General features: G+C 47.0%; 1 protein-coding gene across 4 annotated transcripts in view; it reads right to left on the bottom strand.

Moving 5' to 3' along the window:
* tbxas1 (thromboxane A synthase 1 (platelet)) overlaps positions 1–23,126 on the bottom strand; it is a 142,993-nt gene that overhangs the window by 76,199 nt on the left and 43,668 nt on the right. For all 4 annotated transcript variants that reach the window (XR_008810359.1, XM_056281469.1, XM_056281470.1 and 1 more), the window contains 3 exons: positions 16,882–16,934; positions 7,193–7,289; positions 431–547 (listed from right to left, as the gene is read on the bottom strand). Coding sequence is in view for 3 of the 4 variants with exons in the window: in XM_056281469.1 (XP_056137444.1) it covers positions 431–547; positions 7,193–7,289; positions 16,882–16,934 (267 nt within the window). In the remaining variant the exon portion in view is untranslated. The remainder of the gene's footprint in view (positions 1–430; positions 548–7,192; positions 7,290–16,881; positions 16,935–23,126) is intronic.

Here is a 23,126-nt window from a genome sequence, read left to right as displayed (position 1 = left end):
GACACAAAAGTGCGGGATTTTTTCTCTGTCACCAAACAATAAGCCTACTGTGACCCACCTGCCTCTCTGCTGTGACCCATTTGTGGGTCGCGACCCATAGTTATAAAACCACCAGTCTGACGAGTTCAGAAAACAATGTCGCTTTACCGCAATGCACCCTTTAAGATCAGGGAATGACAACAGGTAAGTTATATCACAATGTTACGATAACCAAAATCCCAGACAATATCTGGTCTCATATCATGATACGGATATTTACATATCACTCAGCTCTAGAGATGCAAAAAAAAAGAAATAAAAAAGCAAGGCAGGTGGCAAAGAACTAAAGGGTAGAATGTGTGACGGTGAAAAAAGAGATGCTGATCGGGGTTAGAGGAGCAAAAGAGAGAGGCGACGAGAAGTGCAGAAAGGATTCGGAGGTCACGCTCACCTCTTTCATCTTGGCAGCGCTGAAGGACGGGGTGAGGACGCTTCGTACTCTCTTCCAGCGTTCATCCCTCAGCATCAGTAGACAGTCGCTGAGCGGTCTGGTGGAAGAGCGAAAAGCCTGGACAGATCAGACAGGACAGGACAGGCACAAAATAATCTATTACAATTTGTTATACCACAGGTGTGTACTCATATTGGCACTGGCGGGGGGCAAAAATCTATTTTGTGCATCGTATATGAAAACTCCCATCTACACACACAAGAACCCCCCCCCCGAATATTGTTTTCATTTTATTGGGAATTCAGTGTGTGCGAAATACATAGTGGAAAAAAAAAATCCCATCCATATCCACACCCGCCGCCCCGAGCACCCCTACCAGCAGCAGCTGCAGCAGCACCCCCATCACACACAACCCACCCACCCGACCCGCTGTCAATTCCCTGGATCATTATTTCATTCCACCGGCCCACCAAGCCAGCTGGCGAAATCATCTTGACAGTAGATGGAAGAGTCAGAGAGCCTGTCCAGTTGCGTTATTCCTGTTCAGTCCGGTGAGTTTGATCATCGCCTAGATCCTTTGAGACCCCGGGGGCCTCTGAGGCAGAAATACAACAGCAGCGGAGAACTCCAGAGGAATATAAAGCATTGCTACCTGACGACCTTTATGTTGTTTGTTGCATGTTTCTTATTTATGCTCTTTACCTTCTTTGTGTTCTTCCCTGTGTGGAGAAAGCATCTATATGCATTCAGCCTACTTCTGGAAGTCATAAGAATGATTCTTTATTGAACCTCCATCTCAGGAGAGCTTGGAGTGCAGGTTCATTAATAACTCCGGCCGGTGGGGATATGGCGTCTCGTGCTAAAGGAAATTTAAGGTGGGATGATGGCCTGGCAGCCTATCCAGGGTGTCTCCCGCCTGCCGCCCGATGACTGCTGGGATGGGCTCCAGTATCCCTGTGACCCTGAGGGCAGGATAAGCGGTTTGGATAATGTATGGATGGATAGAGTACTCCTTGGCAGCATGGTAGCCCAGTGGTTAGCGCTGTTGCCTCACAGCAAGAAGGTCCTGGGTTCGAACCCTAGGCCGTCCCAGGTCCTTTCTGTGTGGAGTTTGCATGTTCTCCCCGTGTCTGCGTGGGTTTCCTCCGGGTGCTGCGGTTTCCTCCCACCATCAAAAAGATATGCGTGTTAGGGTTAATACTTCTGTCTGTGCCCCTGAGAAAGGCAATGTAAAGAAGAACTGCAGTTGGTCCCCGGGTGCTGCAGCTGCCCACTGCTCCTATACAATATGATGGGCTAAATGCAGAGAACACATGTCATTGTAACCTGTGCAATGAAAAAATGAAGTTGCTTTCTTCTTTTCTTTCTTACTTGCCGATATGGAGAGTTGATTCTACACTTCCCAACGCGACCCTATTGTCTACTTTATTTAAGTTTGCTTGCTTTCTGTGTAAATGCTTTTCACATAATTGTGTCTCTCTTTAGACTGTCGAGAAATATCGCTTTGCATTTACTCCTAAATGACAGTCTAAGGAAGGACTCCTGATGTGCCGGTAGGTTCAAGTCCTGCATGCTCCTGCTGACAATAGTAGTTATCATCACCAGGACTTGTACAATGTAATGACAAATAGAGAGAAGAAAAAAAAAACCCCACCACAAGCCTCTACACAATAAAGTTCTTACTCATCTATATTCTTTGGCTGTATTCGAGCTCATTTAAACTGCTGCAATAAATCACAAATTACAAGTTTTTTTGTGGAAATGTACTGTACTTGTATTTCATTTGACTTCACTAAATCAATGAATGGCATTTGCCTTACAGCGTCATGCGGCAACAATGGCCGGTGGGGGATTTTGTAATGAGTCTTTTATGGGTTTCCTACCGCTGCCTGCTTGAGATGCCGAGACGGTTCTCTACAGGCAACACCATTTTTCAGCTTCACAAAATTAATTTGACGATGCCATGTGGCCAATACATAGCAAAGCATCAAATATGTAACCTCGCACAAGCTCTTAAATCTGTACCTCCAAACATGCACACGAAACCACACAACACCGACATACACAGGAGATGAGAGGAACCAGCGCTGCAAAACCACACAACACCGACATACACAGGAGATGAGAGGAACCCGTGCTGCAAAACCACTGCTGAAAGCACATGTAAAACAGTTTTATTTGAGACAACATGTCCACAGAAGTCTGTGTCACGCATGTGTGTGTTTCTACTTTGTATTCCGAAATATATGGGGACCACGAGTCCCCACATATGTAGGGAAGTGAGGACTTTTGAGCTTAGTAGGGCTTTTTTGCCGATCATCACTTATTGGAGGGTCCAGTTTAGTTTTAGGGCTAGGCTAAGGGGTTAAGGTTTTAATCAGGATGAGGTTAAGATGAGGGTTAGGCATGCAGTGCTGATGGGTAAGGTTAGCATTAGGGGCTTGGGAATGAATGTTGTTAATTACATTCTTCATCCGTACGGAAAAGCCAAAATGTACGCTACCGTTCAAAAGTTTGGGATCACCCAAACAATTTTGTGTTTTCCATGAAAAGTCACACTTATTCACCACCATATGTTGTGAAATGAATAGAAAATAGAGTCAAGACATTGACAAGGTTAGAAATAATGATTTGTATTTGAAATAAGATTTTTTTTACATCAAACTTTGCTTTCGTCAAAGAATCCTCCATTTGCAGCAATTACAGCATTGCAGACCTTTGGCATTCTAGCTGTTAATTTGTTGAGGTAATCTGGAGAAATTGCACCCCACGCTTCCAGAAGCAGCTCCCACAAGTTGGATTGGTTGGATGGGCACTTCTTGCGTACCATACGGTCAAGCTGCTCCCACAACAGCTCAATGGGGTTCAGATCTGGTGACTGCGCTGGCCACTCCATTACCGATAGAATACCAGCTGCCTGCTTCTGCTCTAAATAGTTCTTGCACAATTTGGAGGTGTGTTTAGGGTCATTGTCCTGTTGTAGGATGAAATTGGCTCCAATCAAGCGCTGTCCACTGGGTATGGCATGGCGTTGCAAAATGGAGTGATAGCCTTCCTTATTCAGAATCCCTTTTACCCTGTACAAATCTCCCACCTTACCAGCACCAAAGCAACCCCAGACCATCACATTACCTCCACCATGCTTAACAGATGGCGTCAGGCATTCTTCCAGCATCTTTTCATTTGTTCTGCGTCTCACAAACGTTCTTCTTTGTGATCCAAACACCTCAAACTTGGATTCATCCGTCCACAACACTTTTTTCCAGTCTTCCTCTGTCCAATGTCTGTGTTCTTTTGCCCATCTTAATCTTTTTCTTTTATTGGTCAGTCTCAGATATGGCTTTTTCTTTGCCACTCTGCCCTGAAGCCCAGAATCCCGCAGCCGCCTGTTCACTGTAGATGTTGACACTGGTGTTTTGCGGGTACTATTTAATGAAGATGCCAGTTGGGGACCTGTGAGGCGTCTGTTTCTCAAACTAGAGACTCTAATGTACTTATCTTCTTGCTCAGTTGTGCAACGCGGCCTCCCACTTCTTTTTCTACTCTGGTTAGAGCCTGTTTGTGCTGTCCTCTGAAGGGAGTAGTACACACCGGTGTAGGAAATCTCCAATTTCTTAGCAATTTCTCGCATGGAATAGCCTTCATTTCTAAGAACAAGAATAGACTGTCGAGTTTCAGATGAAAGTTCTCTTTTTCTGGCCATTTTGAGCGTTTAATTGACCCCACAAATGTGATGCTCCAGAAACTCAATCTGCTCAAAGGAAGGTCAGTTTTGTAGCTTCTGTAACGAGCTAAACTGTTTTAGGTTGTGTGAATATGATTGCACAAGGGTTTTCTAATCATCAATTAGCCTTCTGAGCCAATGAGCAAACACATTGTACCATTAGAACACTGGAGTGATAGTTGCTTGAAATGGGCCTCTATACACCTATGTAGATATTGCACCAAAAACCAGACATTTGCAGCTAGAATAGTCATTTACCACATTAGCAATGTATAGAGTGTATTTCTTTAAAGTTAAGACTAGTTTAAAGTTATCTTCATTGAAAAGTACAGTGCTTTTCCTTCAAAAATATGGACATTTCAATGTGATCCCAAACTTTTGAACGGTAGTGTATATATGCACGTGTATGTGTGTTTGAGAAAGACGGGGGGGGGGGTCGAGAGAGAGAGCGAGAGAGACAGAGCAAGAGAGAGAAAGAGAACGAGAGAGGGAGGGGGAGAGAGGGAGACAGAGGGGGGAGGGACAGAGAGAGACAGAGAACAAGAGCGAGACAGACAGAGAGAGAGGGAGGGATAGAGAGAGAAAGTGAGAGAACGAGAGAGCGAGAGAGAGCAAGAGACAGAGAGAGAAAGAGAGAGGGAGGGAGAGAGAGAGAACAAGAGAGACAGGGAGAGAGGGAGGGAGGGAGGGAGGGAGAGAGAGGGAGGGATAGAGAGAGATAGAGAGACCGAGACAGAGAGAGACAGAGAGAGAGAGACGGACAGACAGAAAGGGGGGAGAGAGGGAGGGAGAGCAGTTGTGTGTTAAAAACAAAACATAAGAGCCATAGAATGTTTCCATTGATTTTCCTGCTTCATCTCCTTGTGACATTTCACGGGCCTTGTACAGCGCCGGGCCAGTATGAAGGATGATCAAGGTGATGGCGACCCCGTGACCCCTTTCTGATGCATGTGTCAACCTATTATGAGTTGTGGCTGTGATACCTCAGGACACCTACTAGCTGTACTGTTCAACTCTGATCGACCCTGGCTGGCTCCTCGGCTCCTCTGCTGCCATTTCCACTTCTGTGGTATGTCTCGAATTACCAAGTTTGCTACACAACTCTCCTGTGTTGTGTACCATATTGTCCTATATGCAATGCTATGTTGTTGTGTGTAGATAGTATTGTGCTCGTCTCTCATAATTTATCTTTTTCTCCATTTTGTCATTTCCTACTCTCCTTTGCTCTGTATCGGGGGACAAATAACTCTCCGAGGGATTTGCGTTACAGGGAATTATGGAAAACCGGATTTGTCTAGTTTCGGAGTGAATTTTTCCGTCAGTGAGGAGTAGTACCTCTAGCACTGGAATAACATCTCTGTTTCACCAGCTTGTTTTATATGATGAAACATTTGAGCAAGCCACCAGGAACTGAATCAACTCAGATTTTGCCTGAGCCCGCCCATGCCGAGAACAAGGCAGCCTCTGGTTGAGCAGCTAAAGTGTCTATCAAGGAGGGGGGCAGGGCCAGCGATACTGCCAGCCAATTAGAGCAGCAGCTAAAGAATAGCACTAATACCTTATTGATGACCACCCAAACAACTTGTTTCATTAGAGGTGGGTGTGCAGCACTGGAAAGTGGAAACCAAATAATTTTTAATAATCTTTGGCGAAAAAGCGTTGCGGATGTGTTTCATAAACATACAGTAGTTATACCAATTTGTCAAAAAAGTAGGAAAATATCCCCTGTTTCAATGAACAGGTTAAAGGTTTGGTAACAGGGACATGGGTCAGGCGGAGCACAGGGGCACCGCGGACGGGAAAAGATGGCCCATCCGACACGCCATTCTCCACAATTCAAGAAACACACACGTTATCTTGCTTTTAACAATATTTGAATGGGCTCAATTTGAAATAGTGTCAAATAACGCAGTATCTTTCTTTTACACACACACACACATACATACAGGCAGCATATAACTAAGCTTGGTCTCTGGAGACTAGAGGCCATGTCAAACAACTTCTGACAGACAATTTGAAGACCATCACCACATTTGTTTTCCAAAATTGAGGCAAAATGATTTTATGTTAATCCTGCCATTTCCTTTTAATTTTTTTCATGGAACCATTTGGCTTTTCTTATAATTATATATTATAATGCTTATCGTAGTATATCAAATATTGTTTTTTTTGTTTTTTATTTTCTCCCCAATTGTCAATTGTATCCGGCCAATCACCCCACTCTTCCAAGCCGTCCTGGTTGCTGCTCCACCCCCTCTGTCAATCCAGGGAGGGCTGCAGACTACCACATGCCTCCTCCGACATGTGGAGTCGCCAGCTGCTTCTTTTCACCTGGCAGTGAGGAGTTTCACCAGGGGGACGTAGCACGTGGAAAGATCACGCTATTACCCCCAGTCCCTCCCCCCGAAGAGGTGCCCCGACCGACCAGAGGAGTCGCTAGTGCAGCAACCACGACACATACCCACATCCGGCTTCCTACCCGCAGACATGGCCAATTGTGTCTGTAGGGACACCCGACCAAGCCGAAGGTAACGCGGAGATTCGAACCGGCAATCCACGTGTTGGTAGGCAACGGAATAGACCGCCACACCACCCGGACACCCCTTCAAATATAGTTTTTTTTATGATTAGTTAGTTATTTCCGATTTTTCCCTTTTTCTCCCAATTTACTGGCCAATCAATCCCTATTCTAGTTCAAACACCCATCCTCATACTGCATGCGTTCACCAACTGCATCTCTCCGGCCGGCAGTCTCAAAGGAGATGCCTCGCCACTTCTGTGACGAGGCGAATCCAGGCCGAACCACTACTTTTTCCGACACACACAGAGACGCATTCATGTGATGAACACAAGCCGACTCCGCCGCCCTCCCGAAAAAAGTGTTGCCAATTATTGCTGCTTCATCGAGTTCGGCCATAGTCCAAATATTGTTTTTTACTGTGACATAGGATTTTCTTTGTCTATGTGGGTGTCTGTGAATGTGCGAATTGTGTGCATGTGTGCACGTGTGTGTAGAAGTGTGTCATTGGATTGCTTACCACTCTGTTGGGAAAGCTGCTGAACTGCTTGACCATCACCTGTCTGAGCATATCAGGGTCTGCTATCACCACCACCGGCCTCCGACCCAAATAGAACCTGAGACACAACAAAGTAGAGATTAGACAACACACACAAAGGCGTGCTGCTCATGCGACACACACACACACACACACACACACACACACACACACACACACACACACACACACACACACACTTAACCGTGCAAACAGCCATAGAAACACAGGAGTCTGCAGGGCAAACGAGAGTAAATAACAGCCGATCAAACACACACAGGGGTTACTGCGGCTGGTCTGAGGTCTGGAGGAGTAATGCCGAGTGCTAACACCACCTATTAAACAGCTGGAGACAGGAGGGGGAGTCGTTAACTAAATTTAACATTCGTCAGGGATGGCTGTGGCTGCTATTACCTACCAACAGCGCACCAAGCAAGGGAAATTGAGTATCTTCCCAAATCAATGTGAAAGCGTTGTTATGTTTCCCGTCGTGATTCCCCCCCCCCCATCTTTTTCTTTTCTCTCTCCGTCTGTTGCAGATCACATTTTGATGGTGAGACATGAATCTGCTCGCAGCACATCTTTCTTACTCACCTATAAGAGCAGGGTTTGTTCAGAGAATGATGTAATAATGTAAAAAAGAAGCAAAAAAAGGGGGGGAAGAGGTGGAATAGCATGCAGTGAAAAAAGCACACAAAGCAGCTGAGGAAGCAAACAGGATGAAGGAGTAGAGACAGCCGAGGACAGACACAAGGCCATTTTCTTTTCCGTTCTTGTAGACAGACGGGTGAATTCCTAGACAGACCAACAACCGGACAAGGAAACAGACAGGTTATCTAGCTAGATACAGGTAGGCCGTCACACAGATGGACAAGCAAGAACAATGAAGTGGGAAGGACGTCCATGACTTGGTGTTTAGGAGGGGAGGAAGAGGGCAAAAATAATGAATCAAGATGGAAAACAGTAAATTCAGTTGAAAACCAGAACAATTAGTCTCATCTCATCTCATCTTCAGCCGCTTCTCTGGGGTCGGGTCATGGTGGCAGCAAGCTAAGTAGGGCACTCCAGACGTCCCTCTCCCAGCAACGCCCTCCAGCTCCTCCTGGGGGATCCCAAGGCGTTCCCAGGCCAGATTGGACATGTAGTCCCTCCAGTGGGTTCTGGGTCTACCCCGGGGTCTCCTCCCAGTTGGACGTGCCCGGAAAACCTCCAAAGGAAGGCGCCCAGGAGGCATCCTAATCAGTTGCCCGAACCACCTCAACTGGCTCCTTGCGAAGGGAAGGAGCAGCGGCTCTACTCCGAGCTCCCTCCAGATGTCCGAGCTCCTCACCCTATCTCTTAAGGCTGAGCCCAGACACCCTACAGGGAAAACTCATTTCAGCAGTTTGTAGCTGCGATCTCACCCTTTCGGTCACTACCCAAAGCTCACGACCATCGGTGAGGGTTGGAACGAAGATTGACTGGTAAACAGAGCTTTGTCTTCCAGCTCAGCAAGCTCTTCACCACAACGGTCCAGTACAACGTCCACATTACTGCTGACGCTGCACCAATGCAGCAACAATTAGTAAAGTTAGATAAAGTAATGTTTGTCACAGCAGTCGAGTTGACGGGGTGATTTAACGGGTTTGGGGTGTAGTTATCCAGTCATCCTCACATTCTTCAAATTAATGAATCCATTCGAGCTTATTGGATAGTCGGGGCATGTTTGAACAGACACCATTAAATTTATATCAGCCTCATTAATTGATATGGTTGAACTTCCTAAAAAGCAAAAGCGGTGCGGTGGAGATAGATTTTGCAAATGGTACCATTGGATAACGGCGGATGCGTTTCTTTCTTGGGTTTTTTTTTTCTGACATATTGGATCAGCCAGTGTTTCGATAACTAATCAATCTATGGCTGATCAATAATGATGGACTGTGAAACCCTTTGAGATAAACCTGTTCTTACCCAGAAAGGGTAAGAGATGGATGGGATACCTTGTTAAATAGGAGTGTATTATCATACACCCCAATTTTAATACACCCCTATTTACTTTCTTTTTTTTTTACTATTTACTATACTTCCGGTGTCAGGAGTGATTTGAGACAGAAGGGTACCAGCAAGATTTAAAGGGAAGGATTACAAGATGGTTGTGAGACCAGCTATGTTATATGGTTTGGAGACAGTGGCACTGACGAAAAGACAGGAGGCGGAGCTGGAGGTGGCAGGGTTGAAGATGCTAAGATTTTCACTGGGAGTAACGAAGAAGAACAGGATTAGGAACGAGTATATTAGAGGGACCGCTCAGGTTAGACGGTTTGGAGACAAAGCAAGAGAGGCAAGATTGAGATGGCCTGGACATGTGTGGAGGAGAGATGCTGGGTATATTGGGAGAAGGATGCTGAATATGGAGTTGCTAGGGAAGAGGAAGGCCAAAGAGGAGGTTTATGGATGTGGTGAGGGAAGACATGCAGGTGGCTGGTGTGACAGAGGAAGATGCAGAAGACAGGAAGAAATGGAAACGGATGATCCGCTGTGGTGACCCCTAATGGGAGCAGCCAAAAGTAGTAGTAGTACTATACTTCCGGTGTGGAAGGATGGCGGCGCGAATTCACGTTTGCAGCAGCCTCACCCAGTACCGGTGTGGCAAGATGGCGCCATGAACTTGCGTTTGCAGCAGCCCCACCCAGTATCGTCCATGCGGTGTCTTTTTCCACATCTAAGTTTATGTCTTCGTTTGATGGCTGGAGAGCTGGCGCTGGATCGGCTGGGAGAGCTTGGTCTGCCGCGTCCTGTGGGCCCAGGGACCACGGCCCTGCCTGGAGCTGGGCCTGAACAGGAAACACCGAGGGCAGTCTGATAGGATATGAAAGCGAGGCCAGCTAAGCTAACTACTAGCCCATGCAGATCGGCAGTTCTGATAACACTGAGGGCGGTCTGGCGGCGGCCTCGCCTGGCGTTGACTGTGGTGTTTTTGGTGTCATCGTGAGGAGTACGGGAGGTATGTCGAAGGTGTCTGGCTGGGAGAGCTGGCATTGGATCGACTGAGAGAGCTTGGTCTGCTGCAACCGGTGGGCCCAGGGACCACGGCCCTGCCTGGAGTTGCGCCTGCGGAGGAAACACAGAGGGCGGTCTGACAGTCTGACAGGATGCGGAGCAGGCTAAGCTAACCGCTAGCCCATGCAGACCGACAGTTCCAACATTCATCTTGGCTGGCGTTCGCTCTCTTGGACAGCGAAAAAAGAAATGTGTTAGATATGTGTTTTGCAGTTTTTTTTTTGTAGTTTGGACATGTGTGCTCTTGTAGTTTGGATGTGTATTTGTCTTTGTGTTGCACTGCTGTGGGCTGGGGGAAACAACATTTCGTTTCATTTCATGTGCGCAGGTGCATGGTATGAAATGACAAATACATGTTCCTGATTCCTGATAACATGTCGACTTCCAGGAGGACAGTAAGAGTCGGGTTCATACGTGTTGGAATGGGAAAGTAGCACTCAGACCATTTGCCAGCCGGAGGAGATTATATGACCGGATGAATAAATCCCTTTTGTTACTGGGTGAGTATTTGGGATGCATTTCTTTATTCCATTCACGCTTCAAGATTTCACCTTGATCTATGCTCAATTTAGTGTAACATCCAAGTTTAATGCAGTTTCTTTTTCTGCAGAGATTTCTTTCTTAAAAGTCCCATGTAATCTGCCGTAAGATATTTTTCAGGCGATTTATGGATCCTATATCATACTGGCTGTGTGGCTGATGCTATGTCCGATAAATCACGTTTCAGCCGATTTGCTTGATCTACTCCTGCAATCTATAGCCGAGTTCAAAGTGGCTGAAATAATCTTTTGAATGGAATCATTCACCTCCTTTGTTTCATTTAATTTCATTCATTGTAATATGCGGCTGACTGAGTAAGAGTTGCTGAGGCGTTTTAATTTCTGTTCCAAATAGGTTTCCACCTCTTATCCAATTCTTATTTGATAATGGTGGCATGGTGGTGCAGCGGCTAGCGCGGTTGCCTCACAGCAAGAAGGTCCTGGGTTCGAGCCCCGAGGTAGTCCAACCCGGTGGGTTTCCTCCGGGTGTTCTGGTTTCCTCGCACAGTCCACATGTAGGTCAGGTGAATCAGCTGTACTAAATTGTCCCTAGGTGTGACTATGTTGGTCCTGTGATGGACTGGCGGCCTGTCCAGGGTGTCTCCCCACCTGCAGCCCAATGACTGCTGGAATAGGCTCCAGCATCCCCGCGAACCTGAGAGCAGGATAAGCAGTTTGGATAACGGATGGATTGATGGATGTATTGATGGGTACGTTTGGACATGTACAGAGAGGAGGCATAGACTATATATAGGGAAGAAGGTATTGGACCTGCAAATACCTGGCAAAAGAAAAAGACGAAGACCAAGGAAAAGACGGACAGACCAGATAGAGGAGGACATGAGGAAGGTTGGACTGCAGGAAAGAGATGCATCACACAGAATGCTATGCAGGGCGAAAATCTGCTGTGGCGACCCCTGAGAAACATGGAACAAGCCAAAAGAAGGAGAAGAAGAAGAAGAAGCAGAAGCAGGAGAAGAAGATGATGATGGTGATGATGATGTGATGATGGGTACGAAAAGGTTTTCGACACTACCATCGCCTCAACGTCGCCATCTCCTCGCAAGGATATAGGCGTCATTGTGTAATCATTTGTATAAGTTGTCTATCATTTCATTATCACACACACACACACACACACACACACACACACACACACACACACACACACACAAAACAATATTTGATTCTGAAGAGGGTGAAGGGGGTAACCGTGAGCTGGTGTAATCTTGAATCTTAATTTATGGGAAAGGTTGTGCAGTATTTTACCAACGGTGTGATGCTCAAGTAGACATTAAGGGTGAAATTAGGAATTTTAATTTGTACATTTATTTCGGCTGTAAAAAACACATTTACATTTGAAAAAGGATGTTAAAAGGTACAGAATCACTCTCTTCATTTACAGGAGATCCGACTTGTTAAGTGCCACTTTTAATGACAATCAATTTCTGATGGAAAATGGAATAAAAAAAAAAACAGCAATTTGTAGGTAATTATACCCTTTTATTATAGCAGTGATAATTGGATATAAAAATCTCCAAGGCGTATGAGAGAAAAAAAATTAACCTGGGAAAAATGGGGTCTGAAAGCCTCTTCTTCACAGGCAAGATGAAGGGAGTCTAATAATGGCCACAGATTTGGGAGAGGTTGTGAGAGGCCTGCAGAGGCCAGGCTGGTGTTCAGCCCTGGGCAAGGCTCACTGCTCTCCCGCAACACTAGTACAGGACAGCAGTGAGGCTGTCAGTACTGATTTAGACTGCAATGTTTATCCATGACCACCTGCACTCACAGCACTTTCTACTGTTGCTGCTATCCCTGCATTCCCACCACACCACTGCCAACACACACACACGAACACAAGTGCACACACACACACGCACATGCGTGCACACACACACACGCACATGCGCGCGCACACACATACACATACTCACACAATGCACGCACACACACAACACACACACGCACTCACACACACATTGCACGCACATACACACACACGCACTCACATGCATGCACGCACACATGCACGCACACACACACACACACAAAAACCGGCCAAGATGTCCTCACTCTTATGATTATAACTTTAAGTAGTCCCCACAAATATAGCTGAACAAGAAAACACACACACACACACACACACACACACACACACACACGAGGAACAGCCAAAAAATCCTCACTCTTATTGTTATAACAGTAAAATGGTCCCCACAAATATAGCTGAACAACACACGCACACGCACATACGCACGCACGCACGCACGCACGCACGCACGCACGCACGCACGCACGCACGCACGCACGCACGCACGCACACACACACACACACACACACACACACACACACACACACACACACACACACACACACACACACACACACACACACACACACAACAATAAGCCCACAATTGTGTCGCTCAACCCAGCTGTCGAAGCAAGTTAAATGAAAGGTTATCTTCCAGTTGGCGGCCACAGACCTATTTAGCTGGAGTGTCGTGTTTACTGCCACAAATCGAACTGACGAGTTTCCAGATGGATTTGACGTCTTAGAAAAAGCCATTAGCATCATTAACAGCGTTGTGCGTGTCGCAGTGCACCTCCTCCTCTCAGGTGAACTACTTGATCCAGCCCACAGTCCTACCAACGAGCCCATTCTCATCCCACAGTGTCACAGCTATCTTTTGCCACGGTGTGTATATCAGGAACCAGGAGGAAGACTTTTGTCATTTCATTTCATGCACTTACGTACATGAAATGAAATGAAATGCCATTTTCCCCAGCCCACAGCAGTACAACACAAAGACAAAAACACAACCAAAACTACAGGAACACACATATCCAAACTAACATATATATCCAAACTAAACAAAAAAATTACTGTCCAAGGGAACGAACGCCAGCCAGGATGACTGCCAGAACCGTCGGTCTGCATGGGCTAGCAGTTAGCTTAGCCTGCCCCGCTTCCGCGTCCTGTCAGACTGCCCTCAGCGTTTCCTCCTCGGGCGCAGCTCCAGGCAGGGGCCGTGGTCCCCGGGCCCACCGGACGAAGCAGACCAAGCTCTCCCAGCAGATCCAGCGCCAGCTCTCCCAGCCAGACACCCTCAACACACCTCCCTGCATGCCTCACGACAACATCAAAAACACCACAGTCAGCACCAGCTGAGGCCACCACCAGACCACCCTCAGTGTTATCGGAACTGCCGTTCTGCATGGGCTAGCAGTTAGCTTAGCCTGCCCCGCTCTCCCAGCCGATCCAGCACCAGCTCTTCCAGCCATCAGACGAAGACAAAACTTAGATGCAGACGTGGACAAAGACACTGCGTGGACAGTACTGGGTGAGGCCGCTGCAAATGTGAATTCGCGCAGCCATCTTCCGACACCGGAAGTGCAAATGATGATGAGCAAGGTACCTTTCTGCACCTGAGACACCAAACATAAGCTTAACCCGAAACTTGACCACTACCTAACCTGAACATCATTAATAGTTATGTGACAGGGTGGAAGTTTAACACTGGAGTTTATGCAACACACACCTTGTCTCTAGTACAACACATGCTTAGGCAAAGTGTCAACGTATGACGCCATGGGATGAGAGTACCTCTTCTCAACAGGTGTAAAGACATTATGGAGGTATGAATGCCTAATGTATTCATTTCTTCTCTGGTTTGATGATGGCCCTCGTACTCAGCTGAAGACACTTTACCGGATTACGACACAGCTCCCCTTGCAATGCCAAACCCTGTGACACCTCGGGTCCCCCGGCACAAACAGCAATATAGTGTATGCTGTTAAGTGCTGGGAGGACTGCCGTGACTTGTAGACTGGGGAAACCAAACAGATGCTGGCCAAGAGAATGGCACAAGACAGGAGAGCTAATACATCAGACCAGGACTCCACATCCTACATCTACAGGCACCCCCTCTGCTGATCCGGGGAGGGCTGCAGACTACCACGTCTCCTCCGATACATGTGGAGTCGCCAGCCGCTTCTTTTCACCTGGCAGTGAGGAGTTTCGCCAAGGGGAAGTAGCGCGTGGAAGGATCACGCTATTCCCCCCAGTTCACCCTCCCCCCCGAACAGGCACCCTGACCGACCAGAGGAGGTGCTAGTGCAGCGACCAGGACACATACCCACATCCGACTCCCCACGTGCAGACACGGCCAGTTGTGTCTGTAACCAACCAACCCGGAGATAACACGAGGATTTGAACTGGCAATCCCCGTGTTGGTGGTAATAATAATAATAATAATAACTGTATTTATAAAGCACTTTTATAAAAGAACAGGCAACGGAATAGACTGCTACGCTACCCAGACGCCCCAGATGAGCACATCCTTGATAGGGAGGAAGGCTGGTTTGAACGGGGAGTCAAGTCAAAGAGGCCATCTATGTGAAGAGGGACTGACCATCCCTGAACCGGGGGGGGGGCGCGCTAAGAGTACATCTGTCATCTTTTTCCTTTTTTTTTTGGACATTTGCCTCCTTTATTTGATAGTGATTGTCGAGAGAGAGAGAGAGAGAGAGAGAGAGATGGGAAAGGCAGGGGAGAGAGAGAGAGGATGACATACAGCAAAGGGGCCGGGCCGCATTCGAACCCAAGCCGCTGCGGTAAGGACTCCGCCTTATGTGGTATGTGCTCTACCAGGTGAGCCACTGGGGCGCCCCATCTGTCACCATCTTACAATGCTGTGATTGCAACCACTCCCCAATCCTCTGTGAATAGTACACACGGCCATTGAAACTCTAGTTGATGGACTTGCCTCATCCATCTGCAGCTACGGAGGAGAGGGTGGTGTGCGGTGACGGGACAGGTGAGTCTCAAACAGGACTTCTCTATAATCCACAGCACCCTTTAGTATCACAAACACCTGAATGTATAGTAGTGCTTGTTTATGTTTGAATCCCATGATACGACAGTATATACAGCCTGGTTATTTCGACATGGACACGACCCACAGGGAGTGTATATGAGCTATTTTTTGTTGTTGTCTTTTTTAGGTCGGTACAGTTCTGCTAAGGTTAGGTCACCACAGCGTGGCGGTTCAAGAAAACAAAAAAATTCCACCTAAGCGTGTCCCCGTTTTACATCCTGCAGACGTGGAGTGAAACTTTTTGGAAGGATTTGATCTAAAATGTGAATAAATAAATAAATAAAACCCCAAAAAAATAACAACTGCTGTGGACTTTGATGGGGGAAAATGAGTGCTCTCCAAGATGACAGAAATTCAATAAATATGCCACGAGCCTCTGTAGCAATGAAAAGAAAAATACATACTCAACGGGCAGATTACTCATACTGAAAGCGAGAGCAGTGACTTTTTGGCATACATCCCTGAACTGTGACTTGGTTCGTCTGGTCTCGCCACCAAATCCAGCCGTAGCGAACCCAATTTGCTGCGCTTATTCTGCCCAACCCTGCTTTCTCTCTTTCTTCTTTCTTCTGCCTCGGCAGAATGCGGAAGGAAGGAAGGAAGTGAGGAATCCCAACCTCTTTGATGTGCTCTTAAGAAAGAAATGTGCCTTTCGCAGAGCACACTCCCTTCCCTCCTTTCCTGGCTGGCCAGGCGAAGCACTGGAGAGTGAAGCACTTCAATATCCCCACTGGGGTGCTTCTCGTACGGGTGGGGGTGCCTAAAAATAAAGCACCTTTCATTCTAGACAAATATTCTTGCCACAAGCGGTTGAACCGTACAACTATATGTGTATACAAACGGTGCAAATGGGCTACGTGCATCCTTTGGTTCGGCGCCTGTTTCAGATGATTTAACTATAATGTGGTACAAAAGTGGTTTTTACTGACATCATAGAGCAAAATATAACTGAAGCCAAACAGGACCAAGTCCATGTCTTTGGCCACAGTCCAAAGACATGTAGGTCAAGTGAATCAGCCAAACTAAATTGTCCTTATGTGTGCGTGTGTGTGGGCCCTGTGATGGCCTGTCCAGGGTGTCTCCCCGCCTGCCGCCCAGTGACTGCTGGGATAGGCTCCAGCATCCCCATGACCCCGAGAGCAGGATACGCGGTTCGGATAATGGATGGATGGATGGAATGAACATTTTAAAAAAAAATGTCTCATTTACTTACCCACACACTCTGCCATGTGTCTTTATCAGCTCTGTCAAAGGCTTGAAAAAACCCTGAAAAACAATAGGAAGTACAGTGTCAGTATGCATGGCAGCAAAATGGGAAACAAAAAAAAAACAAAAAAAAACAAAAAAAGGACTGCAGCATTGACAAATAATAGGCATTCTCTTCTCAATCTCTTAGAAATGACAGATTGGCATTTGGTGAAAAAGAGCATACATAGGTCATCTTTCTGTAAATTACACTGTTGGTGATGGAAAAAGAGGTTGTAAGAAATAAGGTGACAACCGAATTGATTTTTGTCATATTTTTACACCTGCGGACTCTTCTGCATGCCTCTGTAGTGTAGGAGCTGCATTACAGGGCGCTAAATGGACCAACAGAGCACACCAGGATTCATGAATGAAACAAGCCCAAGAGATATCTGCAAGCTAACAAGACATCTGCACGTCTGCCCTTGCGTGCATGTGCGCTGCTGACCACCTGTGTGAGTGTGCATGTGCGCAGTTGTCCGCGCATGTGCACGCTCGACTTTTGAGCGCTCGCAGAGAGATTGGCTGACTTTTGTGGATTTGTGAGAGAGCTAAATCTCCTCCGGCGGTGAACGCCCCGATAATGAACTGTGGCCCCCCTCGAGAAAAATGGCTGGTTGAGACGACCAGCCCAACCTCGTTCATCTCGTTCCAGCTCCCTTGGTCATCAGGGCGATGACAAAGGCTCGCTTCTATCGCACTGATCTCACTGTTGAGCAGCTCGGTTCGGGCTTTATTTCAGCTAGACTGTAAAAACTTACTAACCAAGGGTTAATTTCAAAATCTATCTGACTTAATATTTTAATGTATGGGCCTTAACACACAGACGGGGAATGACTCCTGCTACTCAGATTCAAAATAAAAAGGGGCATAAAAAACAAAAGGGATACAACTGATGCGACACACTGTCAAGACTGCATCCGGAGTCTCATTTCAATATCTCCAAAATACAACACATCTTATTGGGCATGAGAGAAGATATGGAGCCCATCAATCATTCAGAACAGGGGGTCTATTAGATATGTATGATTCATAGGGGGTAGAGTCTTTCTTTCATAAGCTTATGAAGAGATTTCATTCTGTCTCTTTTCCTCACTTCTTAAAATAATTATAGCTCTCTGGTGTAGCGCGTGTGCATGCAAAGATGTGTGGCTATGTACGCCTGTATCGGCGAATGTGTTAATGGATGATATGCGATTTCAGCATATCAGCGTGTGGCTGCACGTGTGGCATTTGTGCAGCTATTTGCGCTCTCAGCACGTGCATCCCAGTTGGTGCATCAGTGCCTTGTGCTCTGTGGGGCAATAAAGGTGTCTTTGTTACTGCAGATGTCTGTGAGAGAGATGCTGTGTGACAGCGGAGCTGTCAAGGAATTGATGGCCTAATGAAATATAAAAGAGCAAGACAAGCCAGTGTTGAAGTAGCTCAGCCCACATGCAGTCAGCCCGCTTGAAACAGACATCCAGTCAGCGCGGAGGGCCCCGGAAGCAACAAACTAGCAAGGCAAAAAAAGTCAGTACATCAGACAACGCACCAGCCAGACAGAGAAAAAGTCAGTCGAAATGGTGATGGGTCAGCAAGTCAGTCGTCAAGCTAGAAGTCAGCCGGCCAATCTGTCAAGGTCGTCCAGCACCAACCTATAGAGGCCGGCTGGTCCAAATTTAATAACTCATAACTCTGTTCGTATCATGCATCATGGTGGGATCGGAGTTGAATATATCTGGCCTGACCTCAGCATACACGCCCGCACAGTCACATATACACAGTAATAAACAATGCAGAAATTGACAGCTCTTACTGTTTCAGCCCTACCATAAGGTAAGTAATAGGCCAGGTTCTGTGAATCTTTCAGGTTCGCAGAAGCTGCTGTAAACACAAAGACCACAGTAGAAGAAAGGCGTGTATTCACCTCCATCCATTATCCGTACCGCTTATCCTGCTCTCAGGGTCGCGGGGATGCTGGAGCCTATCCCAACAGTCATTGGGCGGCAGGTGGAGAGACACCCTGGACAGGCCGACAGGCCATTACAGGGCCAGCACACACACATTCACATCTAGGGACAATTTAGTACGGCCCATTTGCCTGACCTACATGTCTTTGGATTGTGGAAGGAAACCGGAGCACTCGGAGGAAACAAACGAAAACACAGAGAGAACATGCAAACGCCACACAGAGGACGACCCGGGACAACCCCTCAAGATTGGACTACCCTGGGGCTCAAACCTAGAACCTTCTTGTTGTGAGGTGACCGTGCTAACCACTGCACCACCATGCCGCCCGCGTGTATTCACCTTAAGTTCTATATTTCAATGTACACAATAATACAAAATAACATATTTTTGATTCTGATATACTTTATTGATACTGCATTTAACCCATGCTAGCTGTGTAGCTAGGAGCAGTGGGCAGCCGGCGTGCAGCACCTGGGGACCAACTCCAGTCCGTCTTGCCATGCCTCGGTCAAGGACACAGACAGAGTACTAACCCTAAAATGCATGTCTTTTTGATGGCGGGGGAAACCGGAGCACCCGGAGAAAACCCACGCAGACATGAGGAGAACATGCAAACTCCACACAGAGGACGACTGGGGATGACCCCATAGGTTGGACAACCCTGGGGTTCGAACCCAGGACCTTCTTGCTGTGAGGCAACAGTGCTTACCACTGCGCCACCATGCTGCCCATGATATTATAATACAGACGCCCATGCATATAATACACAATCTTTTTCTTACCTGAATTATTGAGCATGCATCAAGACATTATAACACACAGTTTGTTCAGCTCAGCAATAAACAGTTCCCACCCTTGTAAAAATGGCATCCTTGGCACTAACAGACAATTTAAAGTATTTCAAACTACAATAAACTACATGGGGACCCTATTCTACTGTAATATAGATTGGAGAACAAATCCCGGATTTCAGGTTTAACCTGCATTCCTGCTCAGACAGGCTTGCTAAGTACCATCTTGTGCCACTGGAGGTCAGTGGCAGGCAGAGCCAAGGCTGGAGGAAGCGGGTATGGGGGAACGCTGCCCTTCGTCTTAGAGAAAAGCTCTGTCTGAGAAGGCACCAGAACAACCCACTATTACCGCAGGCACTCAAATCCACCTCGTGTCCACTGAAGTCAGGACTACGTATAGCCAACTTGGTTCAAAATGCCTCGTCAATTTTCTAGAATGAGCCCCCCCCCCCCATGGATTACATTGATTGTATGCAGCATGGTTAATACTAGAGACATATCAGCCAGTCGCACAGGCTGAATAAATAATGTCTCCGTCTCAAAAGTTGTCGTCATATTGAACAAAGTTTGAATGGGCTTCAGCTCTACTTCTTTTTTTCTTTTTTTTTTGAAAAGGAGAAAACAGTGATCAGGGAACCAAAGCTCTCCATCGGAACGTAGCTCTTCACAACCAACAAGTACAGCCACCATTCACATGTTTATGAGGAGAGAGCTCTATATGCCCATCACATCAGAGGAGAGAGAGGGACAGAGAGATCCGTGGTCGCCCCAGCCTCCGCTGAATAGTTGCCTCTGGCTGACAAAGGAGGGCTTGTCTGCTAAGGTGCTTAGAAAGCGCCCAGGTTGTTGATATGCAAGGCGATGGAGCGGTCCACAGTTTGCCTGCTTTAGAGTTAATTAAACTGCAGACCCAGTTGGCAGAATGCCCCCCTGCCTCCCCTCCCAAGACCCCCCCCCCGTCCCACCCCCACGGCTGGGCCCATGCAGGCCTGCCACCAGCATTCCAACAGTCTGCCTCCACCCCCATCATAGACCCCCACAACCCCACCCTCCGCACCCTTTATGAGGGGTGTGAACCCACAACAAGCGCTCCCAAATTAAACTCGTAACGCTACGTTAACCCAAATACTGCTTTTTCCATCGTCTCTTATTACGATATACATTATGATCTGTGAAACAATATCTTAATATTACTACTGTCTCCCATGTTTCTCGTGTCGTTTAATACCAGGCCATATTCAGTTTCATCCAGTTCGCACTTCTGCACCTGTCACGTGCAATAACCAACTCCTGCAATAATCTATGCGGGAGGATCCGTGCCGTTTTATTGACAGGATCTGTGCAATATGATATACTACTGTGCAATACTACATGATTCATGCCTCGCTGTAATCGGTTTTATCATAGCCTACTTATAGCACGCTCCTATTCTATTACACCTCTAATATTACTAGTACTACGATCTCCACTCATACTCATATTTTATCTCTTTATACTTCGTTTTGGATGTCCACCTCTACTTAACCTTATCTTGCCGTGTATATTTGTATATGTTATGTGTAACTGAGAGTAATGTAAAACTCAAAAGCTCCTTGTACGTGATCAGATTTGGATGATAAAAACCGACTTGACTCAATTTGACTTGACTGTACTTGACTTTCTAGTGAGAACGTCTCTCAACCCCGGCTGTCTGAGCATCTTGGCTACGCATGTTGGTTCCTCTCTATCTTTTCTTTCGCACTGAATATTTTTCCCCCCTTCTGTTACAAAATCTTACATCGTTGCTGTCACACTGAAGTCACCATTGCCTGCCACAACTGTCACACACACACACACACACACACACACACACACACACACACACACACACACACACACACACCCTCCCCCGGTTTAATGTTTCATCCACATAGCTGCTAAGGCAAAGAAGCAGGCTCAATCAAACAGAGGACAGGATCCCCCGTGGCTCGCCATGACTCTAATTGTAGATTCAGCACAGATAGTGCCGGATCGATGCGGCACTCCTCGACTTGGCACACGAGATTTTCTGAAGTTTGTCCTATTGGAATTTCTCTTAACCAGGAGGGATTGGACACTTCCATTTTTGTATGAGAACACAGCATGACCTCAGCCTCAGACAGAGACAAGGTGAAAGAGAGAGAGAACGGACGAGGGAGGGAGACAAAGTAAGACCCCCCCCACCTTTTTTTTTACTATTCCCTGCTAATAACTGCTTCCCGCTCGACCTTTGTTGTGTGTGTGTGTGTGTGTGTGTGTGTGTGTGTGTGTGTGTGTGTGTGTGTGTGTGTGTGTGTGTGTGTGTGCACGAATCCATTGATAAACACACACACACACACACACACACATGTCCACGCACAATGAGAGGCTGCAGTGTCCTCTGCTTCAACATGACCTTGGTACTCCTGGGGAGAGGCTGCTATGGACCGGTGAGGAGGTGAAAGCAGGCCTTGCCATTAAACCTAAGGGGGTTAGTGGAGCTCCTCATCTCATCCTAGCTGGACTCTGGGACAGCGACACAGCAATAGAGACCGCACAGCTTATGCACTGCTGGGGATTCAGGGTCTGCAGGTCGGCTTAGCCCAGTGCCTGCAAGGACCAACTCCGAAAAAAAAAACAGAGTCAATTTTAAACAGGTCACTCAAACTCATTGTAAGCATGCCCAAATCGCGTCTGCCTTTAAAATTAGCAACCTTTAAAATGCACTTGCAAGAAGGATTGTCAAAGCAAATTAATTGACTCCTCTTCCATCAAGGCCAGATGGATGGGATTTTTTTTTCCCTTTCGTGCTCAGCCACAGACTCAGAAATTGTAGGAGAGCAGCAGCACCCTCTCAGTCTGTCACCATCACAGTCTGCCCTGCCATGATACGGCCAGGGTGCTCCAGTCGCTCCTTCAGCCATCTTTCCACACGCCTGTGGTCCAAAGCTGCCACTCCAACTGGCCAACGCAACCCCATTCATCACCCGCTTAATCGTTCAAATATTCAACATTATAGTGTGGTGTGGTTTACGGAATACAGACCATACTTCCTATTTCATTTTTACCTGCACGCTTTGGCTTGCATACGCCTTCTTTTTTCTTTAGAACTCAGCATGCTGATTTTGTGTTTGTCAAGTTTTGACTTTAATTGTAGTTGCAGTTCACAACAGGGAGCAAAGACAAACAATGGAAATTCCCAAGTCGGTGCGATCAGCGGCGATGGGACTAATACGCGTGCAGATAGAAAGCGGCACAGCTCCGTTGTATACCAACACGGGGATCGGGAATCCCCGTGTTACCTTCGGCTTGGTCGGCCGTCCCTACAGACACAATTGGCTGTGTCTGCGGGTGGGAAGCCGGATGTGGGTATGTGTCCTGGTCGCTGCGCTTAGCACCTCCTCTGGTCGGTCAGGGCGCCTGTTTGGCGGGGAGGGGGAACTGGGGGGAATAGCGTGATCCTCCCACGCGC

This window comes from Lampris incognitus, chromosome 6, assembly GCF_029633865.1.
Source record: "Lampris incognitus isolate fLamInc1 chromosome 6, fLamInc1.hap2, whole genome shotgun sequence".
In the NCBI taxonomy this organism is placed as follows: Eukaryota; Metazoa; Chordata; class Actinopteri; order Lampriformes; family Lampridae; genus Lampris; species Lampris incognitus.
Note: the sequence above shows the minus strand (reverse complement) of the source record. Positions and strands in the feature narration are given on the sequence as shown.